Source organism: Arachis hypogaea, chromosome 6, assembly GCF_003086295.3.
Source record: "Arachis hypogaea cultivar Tifrunner chromosome 6, arahy.Tifrunner.gnm2.J5K5, whole genome shotgun sequence".
Classification (NCBI taxonomy): Eukaryota; Viridiplantae; Streptophyta; class Magnoliopsida; order Fabales; family Fabaceae; genus Arachis; species Arachis hypogaea.
Window position 1 is genome coordinate 109,836,174 of NC_092041.1, and position 9,292 is coordinate 109,845,465.

The 9,292-nt window shown below is 32.9% G+C and overlaps 1 protein-coding gene across 2 annotated transcripts; it reads left to right on the forward strand.

Moving 5' to 3' along the window:
* The first annotated feature begins 5,009 nt into the window (after positions 1 to 5,009).
* Positions 5,010 to 7,632, forward strand: LOC112755622 (uncharacterized). 2 transcript variants are annotated; one of them, XM_025803830.3, is made up of 2 exons: positions 5,010 to 5,467; positions 5,849 to 7,632. In XM_025803830.3, the coding sequence occupies exon 2, from the start codon at positions 5,851 to 5,853 to the stop codon at positions 7,108 to 7,110; it is 1,260 nt and encodes a 419-aa protein (XP_025659615.1). In that variant the 5' UTR covers positions 5,010 to 5,467; positions 5,849 to 5,850; the 3' UTR covers positions 7,111 to 7,632. The 2 variants fall into 2 exon arrangements, with proteins under 2 accessions (XP_025659615.1, XP_072053712.1); XM_072197611.1 differs by having other exon boundaries at positions 5,097 to 5,467; positions 5,693 to 7,632.
* Positions 7,633 to 9,292: the final 1,660 nt, after the last annotated feature.

Below are 9,292 nucleotides of genomic sequence, written 5' to 3' on the forward strand. Positions count from 1 at the left end.
CTCTCCTCCGCTTTACTCGCTTCGTATCTGCCAAAATAAAATAAAATAAAATAAAATTTGAGTGTTAAAATAAATGAAACTCATGATGGTAGTGGTGAGTGATGAAAAAAAATGAGAAAGTAAAAAAAATGTAAAGGGAGAAGAGGAGGAAGAGAAAGTTTAGGAAAATATAAAATTTTCATTAATTATCATACATAAATGGTGGTGATAATAGTGGTAATGATGTTGATGATTGTGAGTGCGGTGGCGGTGGCAAAGAGGGGGGATAAGAGGGAAATGTGGCAAAGAGGCCAGGGAAAGGGAGGAGTGTGAGTGCGGTGGCGGTGGAAAAATACATTAGCATATCTTGTAGGCTGATTTTTTTTTGTTATGGAAGATGTGAACGTGTTGTGCCGAGTTATGAATGATAAAGGTGCTAGACTAATTTGTGGGACAGCTTTTTGCTCAAATTTGGTATTAAGAAATCGGACCATTCGATTTCATTGTTTTTAAATTTTTGTAAACAAATCAGAGGATCCGTTTTGCATGGATGGAAGATCTGAAATTCACATAAAGCTTATCGGATCATGCGATTTGTGCATGAATATTTTTTTTATTTTTCCTAAATGAAATCGGATGGTCCGTTTTGATTATTAATTTTTTTTAATTAGATTCAACAACTCGCTGGGTCCGAGTTGTGCATGAATAATTTTTTTTTCCTAAATGAAATCGAATGGTCCGTTTTCATTATTATATGTTTTTTTTAATTAGGTTAAACAACTCGCTTGGTCTGAGTTGTGTGTGTATATATATACATGCGAAGGTGTGTAAATCGTAATCAACTGACCAGATCCAATCTTCTTCATCTTTTTCGACTTCTCTTCTTCTTTCTCATGGTCTGGTGTTTATCTGGTTGGGTTGGAAAAAAAAGTTGATAGTGAAGTTTCTGTTTCTGTTTAAGTGAGTGAGAGAAATGGATGATAGAGTTTTTTTGAAAGTGTATTATTTTGGTCAGATTTTGTTGCAAGCGTCTAAATGAGTAAAATTTGTTTGTGAAGATCCGTTAGATATTGTTATTCCCTTCACAATTTCATTTGAAGAGCTTAAATGTGTGATTTGTGAAAAGAGAGATTCGAAGATGTCAAGAAAAATATAATGTATTTTATACAGATATCACGTACCAATATTTGGTGGATTTGTTCAATTTCATACCAAATATATAACAGACGAAGCGAGTATGCAAGAGATAATTTCAATGTATATTGAAAGTCGTGCTCAAATCTCGTTCATCGAGTTGTACACTGAATTCGAACAAGCTGAGGCTTACCGAAATATTTTATGGGAAGACTACAATAATAACAGTGAGGAAGAGTTCGAAAACAATTACGAAGTTGTTGGTCCAAACGGAGATGAAGATTAAGGTGACGGCACTGCGGCTCCGAATGTGACAAACGTGGCAAATGCACTCGCGAACGAAGTGCCATTTGAGGAGCCATCTTTCATGCGAGTTTTGGATTTGGAAGCCATACATGCTCCGGAGTTTCCGGACTATATGAGTGCAGGTACGTAATTGCGTATATCTATAAGAAGGAATAGAATTTTGTAATAATTGATATTGATCGATGGACCAAATAGTTAAGTGACTTGTGAAAGTATAATCAATTAGCATTTGTAAAAGTGTTTATTTAGTCAAGTTTAAAATAAAAATATTTTGAGTTAATTGGTATTTAGGAACCAGTATTTATTTAGTTAAGATTCTTAGGATCAGTCAAGACTTTTCCGTGTGTCCTGTCTAGATTCCGTTCCTGATAAGGAACTCCCTGAACGAAACCAAACTGTCGTCTAAACATGTCGGTAGCATGCCATTCAATACATTCAAAAGATACCAACGGCACCGTTGCACTCCAAACAACCGAGTGCATGTAGATGTCTGCAGCTGCAGAAATTATGTCCGAATCAACACGATCAATAGAATATACAACCCACAAAAGTTGGTAACAATAAAGCAAATAAATGATTACAATCAAAATAACTATATCACTAAACCTGAACCAAATACTATGTTAATGAAAACACATCTGGCCTTCCTGAAGATCATCTAGGGCCTTCCTAAAATGAGCAAGCTTAAGATATCTATAGACTCGGTCTCCACACTCCCACTTACACCACCTAATATGACTTATCTCATTAACACAATCTGATTCTAAATATGAAGATACCAGGTAAATGTAAGATAATGTTACCTGTTTGCAAGTGAAAAACTGCGGGGTTCCCTAGGAACCAGCACTAGATATGGTAAGCGAACCCAAGCCCAACAGAGCAGAAGTGTTAGCGGACTATTGATTTTCTTACAGTTTAAAACATGATGCCCTGTATAATGCCCTGTACAGGTGTGCTAGGCATACTGATCCCCAACTGTACTACCCGATACTAGCTGAGCAGAGGCAGAAACTTCCAGTAGACAGATCTCCAAGACTTGTCTCCAAATAAGATCGTGTCGATCAACAGCATGATGTGGCACTTGATGTACACCTGCATACTGTTTTTATCAATCAACTGTAACCGTTCTTTTAAATCCCATAGCCACGTCAGTTTTATGCAGCTTCCTCTACAATCTGACTTTCTCGGTGCGACCCTAAATTGGTGCAGACACTCTACCTCTAAAGCTTCAAAACTACTCAAAGTCATCCCTGTGACTGGAAGACCGTCGGTCGGTAGACCGAAGATCATAGCCACGTCTTCCAGTGTCACGACACATTCACCAACCGGAAGGTGAAAGGTATGTGTATCCGGGTGCCACCTTTACACTAAAGCATTTATCAGTGCTTTCTAACATTGAACTACTCCAATCTGGACCACATGGTAAAAACCAATAGATCGTAAATGCTCCTCCACCTTTTCATTGTACCGATCAGGAGGGACAGAGTGGTCACATATCAACATCCGTAAACTCTACAAAAGCATAGCAAAATCATGATTCAAATTCCACAACTATCATAGATAATTTAAAAATATCTAATTAAAACATATAATTTTACTGATAATACTAAAACCTCAAATAAAATAACATATTTCTGTCAACATTATTCTAAAAAAATTATACACCGAAATTATAACAGTTAACTAATTAATTATTATTACTAAAATTATTACACAAAATTATAAACAAGTCATTTTTATTACTAATCTATTATATTGGAAAAAATTCTCCATTAGAATTAATTACATTTAAGCACACATATTTCTATCTATTATTTAAACATATAAACCTAAATTTTTAAAATTAATTATAACAGTTAAATACTTAACTCTAATTTCTAATATTATTACAAAAATTTATAAACGAGTCATTTTTAATATTGATTTATTATATTAGAAAAAATTTCTAAGCAAGAATTAATTATATTTAAACACACTTATCTAACTATCATTTAAATATATATTCCTAAATTTTTAAATTTAATTATAACAGTTAACCACTTAACTATAATTTCTAATATTATTACAAAAAATTCTAAACAACTATTTTTTTTCTAATCTTTTATATTACAAAAAAGTCTAAACAAGAATAACTACATTTAAACATATATATTTCTAACTATTATTTAAACATATATTCTTGAATTTCTACAATTAACTATAACTACTTAATTATAACTTCTAATATTACTCCAAAAAATTCTAAAAAGGTCTTTTTTATTAAAAATCTATTATATTATAAACAATTTTAAACAAGAATCAACTACATTTATATTTTTTTAAACATTTATTTCTAAATTTCTATTAATAAAATTATATATTAAGTCACATATATCTTTCTCAATTCAACTTCTAACAACAATAAACTTACATAATCAAAATAGTTAAGATATTTTACAATGTGAAGTTTTGGACGATCAACATTTCTAAATTTTGATTTCTTGGACATTTTAATTTTCTTCTCCTCAAATGGATGAAACAGCAAGCGTTCAGGGAGGAAGAAGATGGAGGTACAGATGCTGGGTGGAGAAGAAAGCCAGGAAGGGAAAGTGAGGGTACGCATGCAATGAAGGCGAGTTGTGGGGTTAAATGGGCACCGTCGTTGGGGAGTTACTTGCGTGCAACACGTGGCTTAGGCTTGCACAATTCGGAGGGTCCGTGTTGCTGTCACAACTCTGTCACAACTCGCACGGTCCGATTTGGCCTCTACCCCTTGCACGGTCCAATTACTATGTGGCTGACATCATAAGTAGATAAAGCTCCACTCCTCTTCATAACGTGATCTTATACTAACTCACTCTCCATAATAAAATTAATTTGCGTATCTTGTAATGCTAATTTTCTAAGGATATAATTGAAATATATTTTAAAAAGATTTCAAAAACATAATGACGCAAAGTATATTTGAGCCAAAAATATTACAAAACCCTAACAAAATATTAGTACTCGATTCTAATTTTCATGTGAGAGATGATGCAAATTTAATCTTATCAGTTAACAAAATAACTAAATAATTTTTAAATATATTATTTAATAAGTTATTTAAATATACAAACTTAATTGAGTAACATCAAAATATAAATGTGTAATTTATTTTTTTTAGATTTAAAAGCTAAACTAATTTTAAAATTATAAAATTTTAATTGTGTTAAATTCATTTTTTAAATTGACTTATATGTATAAACATAGGTCAAATAACTAAATTTTGATTGATTTTTGGATTAACCTGATTTGCAAAGTTATTTATTTAATAAAATAATTTTTTAAATGGAAAATAAAATAATGTAAAATAATTTTGTTTAAATAAAATAAAATATAGGAATAATTTATATAATTTTGTTTAAATGGAAAATAAGATAAAAGATTTAATTTAAAAAAACATTTACTTTGTCAAATATCATATATATAGAAAACAAAATAATGCAAGATAAGATAAAAGATTTAAATTTTTTTAAAAAACATTTGCTTTGTCAAATATCACATATAAATTTAAAATATGAAAGTCAAAGTGATAAACGTATAATTATCTTTGTTTCAATAATAAATAAAATAAGACAAGGCAAAATAAGATAAAAGATTGATGATAAAATAAGACAAGGCAAAATAAGATAAATAATCTTACGTAAAAGATATATATCAATCAAGTGGTAATTACTTGTTTTTCATTTTTATTTTTTTTTGTTAAAACATAAAAGTTTTATTTAAGTCGTTGTTCTTCATTGTGCTTCCTTCCATTGCTGCAAATTTCAAAATTTTCTTTCTTTTTATTTTTTATTTTTTAATTTTCTTTTTCGCGCTGGCGTTGCTCAGTTTCGTTCAACTCAGTGATCTTTTTATGATTTGAAGTTCGAAGCTTTCGAATTTCGCTCAAGAATTGGGGTTTCTGATTAGATGCAAGTTGTGTAGTAATGCTCGCGCTTCGTGTTGTTACGATGCAACAGGCATGGTGGTTCGAGCCCCAAGTTTGGTGCTTAGGGTTTTGATTTGCCACGCAATTCGCTGAATTCAGGTTAGTTTCAATGTTTCCGTGCTTGGAGTTAGCAAGTTCCTTTTGCAGTTTTGATCTCTAGGGTTTTGGTGTTTGGGAAGTTGAGATTTGGCTTTTGCACTGTTTGCTGTATTGGTTTGTGAATTTTGTGCTATAATGTAACTGTTTTCCAGTTTCAGAATTGTAACTTCCTGGTTTGTTACAGTTATTGGTATGATATGTGCATCTGGTTGTTGTGATATGCAGAGTTTATGGTACTTTGATTTAAGTTAAATGATATGAGAGAGGGTAGATTTCGGTTTCTTTGGAAACAGAATTAACTGCAATTCAGCTGAAATCGACCTTTTGGGTTGGTTGGTTATTTGCTGATTTTTTGCATGGTGTATGAATCTTTCTGTTCAGAGATGCAACCACAGAAGAGCTCTAGACTCGATTTGGCCGAATTGAAAGCACATATTGTAAAGAAGGTTGGAGCTGATAAGTCGAAGTGGTATTTCTATTACTTGAACAGGTTTTTGAGTCAGAAGCTGGGGAAGAATGAATTTGACAAGTTGTGCTTTCGGGTACTTGGAAGGGAGAATATTCCATTGCATAATCGTCTTATAAGGTCGATTTTGAGGAATGCTTGCCAAGCAAAATCTCCACCACCAGTACATCCATCCGGTACTCCAAAATCGGTAGCACATGCTACTAACATATCTCCTAGTAGACAAGATGGACATGAACTGAGTGTTACCAACATCCAAAGTCAAAATCAAAATGCACCCATTTGGTCAAATGGGGTTCTGCCAGTCTCCCCACGCAAAGTTCGGTCCGGAATGCGTGATAGGAAGCTTAAAGATAGACCAAGCCCTCTTGGACCAAATGGGAAAGTTGACTCTGTTGTTCATCAACCCACAGCTACTGAAGACAGTGGTAGTAAGGTTGAAATGGAGAATGGAACACTTAGTCAATGTGATTATCAAAGGAACATACAGCATCTTCAAGCAGTTGCTGAGCTACCTGAGACTGAAATAGGGGACGCTATTCATAGACCTGCTGAAAAATCAAGAATAAATGACAAGGGGCCAACCAAAATATCGATTGTTGAAGATGGGGAAGAGGTGGAGCAGTTAAACCACCTCAGTTTCTCTAGAGGTTCTCTGACAGCACCGCTTGGGATTCCTTATTGTTCTGCAAGCGTGGGTGGGTCCCACAAAGCAGTGCCCATTAATAGCAGTGGTGGTTTTGTTAGTTGTTGTGACAGTGGTAGCTTGCATGATACAGATACCTTGAGACGGCGCATGGATGAGATTGCCACGGTTCAAGGTCTTGGTGGTGTTTCTATAGAATGTGCGAACACGTTGAATAACATGGTAGATGTGTACTTGAAACGGTTGATCAGGTCTTGTGTCGATTTAGCTGGAGCTCGTTCTACAAATCAGTCAAGGAAGCCCCCTGTCCCAAAACAGATTCAGGGGAAGGTCATCAACGGCATGTGGCCAAATAATCATTCACATTTGCAGAGCATTGTTGGGCCGGTAGAACCTGAGCCCGAAAACAGACCACCTTGCTCTGTATCTTTGCCTGATTTTAACATTGCCATGCAGCTAAATCCACGGCAACTTGGAGAAGATTGGCCTCTGTTGCTAGAGAAAATTTCTATGCAGTCCCTTGAAAGATAACTTGTATTAAAGTTTTTCTTCTAAAGCAAAGGTAGGGTCTGTTCATTAAGGTTCTGTGTGGCCCAGCCAAGTTTGGCGTGCATTGGTGAACTTAGTTTTGCTCTCATTGCGAGGAGGAGCCGAACCAGATGAGACCCATGATACCATGGGTGACTTCTAGCCCTTGCAGAATCAAATGCTGGTTCTGAGTTCTATTTAAAGGGCTAATATGGATCACAGTTCACAGATTTATTTAACTGCAACCAGGGGTGCTATCAAATCGAGCCCATGATTGGTTGCACTGTTGTATGTTTAGCATTGATGTTGGCTGTATTTGCCATATTTAAAGATCATAAGGTTTTTCTTTCTGCTTTGCAGCCAATGAGAAAGAAAACTCAAGAAAGTTTTGCAGGTATACTGTTGTTTTAGCTGGGAACAAGGGACTATGACATGTACAATAGCTGAAGGTTTCTCTTTATGTATTCTTAGAATATGAAGATTGATTGAAATTCAATATCAATAACAACATTAACATCTATTGAAGTTTTCTAGAGTGAGGAAGGGGGGTTCTTGATCCGCAGTTTTCTGCTTCTTATACATTGGTAGATTACATATGTCTCGGTGAAAATTAGTTTTTGTGACAATAATTGAAGTTCTTATCATATGTTGAAGAGGCTTACATTTTTGACATATATGTTTTTATCAATTTTACCTTTATTTACTTTTCTCTCTGATAATGAATATTGGATTCTTTTTAATCAGTTGTTTTCTTCTCTTTCTAATTTTGGAAATAGCGGTAGAGTACCCTAAACTGCATGGAATCTAAATAGTCATATTGCAAGTTGGAGGTAGTAAAGTTGCTGAGAATAAGGTGACACAGCAAGGTAGTAAAGACAATGGTTGAAGATATTATAAAAAATATATATATAACAGTTCCTTTTTTCAAAGTTAGGAGTGAGATTCGAATTTGAGACTTCTAGTTTAGAATACAAAGACTATGTCATTTGAGTTATAATTCATTGGTAGTAAAAAAAAAACATTTTTATGGACTTGGCTAGAACATTTACATGCTTTAAAAGAAGATTCAATGAACCAACTTGGGTTGGTCGAGTGGTCAACTCACTCGTCTGCTTAAACAAGTGTTAGGAGTTCGAATGTTAAACAATTGAAAACTTATTTATTATCTATTTTAACCTTTAAAATATTGTTTCATATGCATATATCTAATATAACTTTGATTTTGTAAACACTACACGGTGTAATATTCCATATATATATATATATATATATATATATATATATATATATATATATATATATATATATATTGTATATTACTTATTTATTTTTTAATTAAAAATTGAAATATTATTTAGATATCTTTATTTTAAAAGTTAAAATGATACTAAGGGACTAACCTACCTTTTAGATTTAATTTTCTTATATTAATTACATCAAATATGATTTTATTAGTGTACTTGTTGACTACACGAGAAAAAAGAATGTTATTATAAGAAATTAAAAAAAATTATGTATTTCTCTTAGGTGTGTCAACTACTTTCTTTTATTGAAAAAAAAAATTAGTAGATATTATTATATTAGAGAGAGAGAATTTGTTGTTATTAATAAATTAGCTGTTATTAATAAGTCATATATTTTGCACGTCTTAAACCTTAAGGTATCAGGAGCTCAGAATGTGCACACTACTTAAAATTGAAAGGGGTATTTTAGACTTTTGGTGATAATCCAATCAGGAGAAAATAAATTAACAATATAATACAGATGTAAGAATTTTGGTCACAATGCTACATTTTAACTGGTGGTTGAGGTTTGTGCGTATACAGCTTTTATCACACTATGTTGCTGCAAATATAACAATAAAAATGAAGCAAAAGAAATGCTAAACACCATACTTCTCTCTGGATCCAATTAACTTTTTTTTCCCTTTCTGTTTTTCTTTTTTCCAATTGAACCATTGATCTCGGTCCTAATGTCCCATCTCTAAGAATTCGATTAACCCATTACAGAATCCAAAATGTCTCAAATTGTAGTTGGCATGCAATTACATTGCGGTACCAATTCATATAATTTAACGGCCAATATGCTACGCATTAAAAAGAAAATCAGATACTAAATTAATGAGTCATATAAAATATATATTAAAGGGGTAAGAAATAATATATATTTATACATAATATATATA

Bases quoted from the DNA above. Each gene is read 5' to 3' on its own strand.
- LOC112755622 (XM_072197611.1), top strand. From the start codon at position 5,824: ATGGTGTATGAATCTTTCTGTTCAGAGATGCAACCACAGAAGAGCTCT.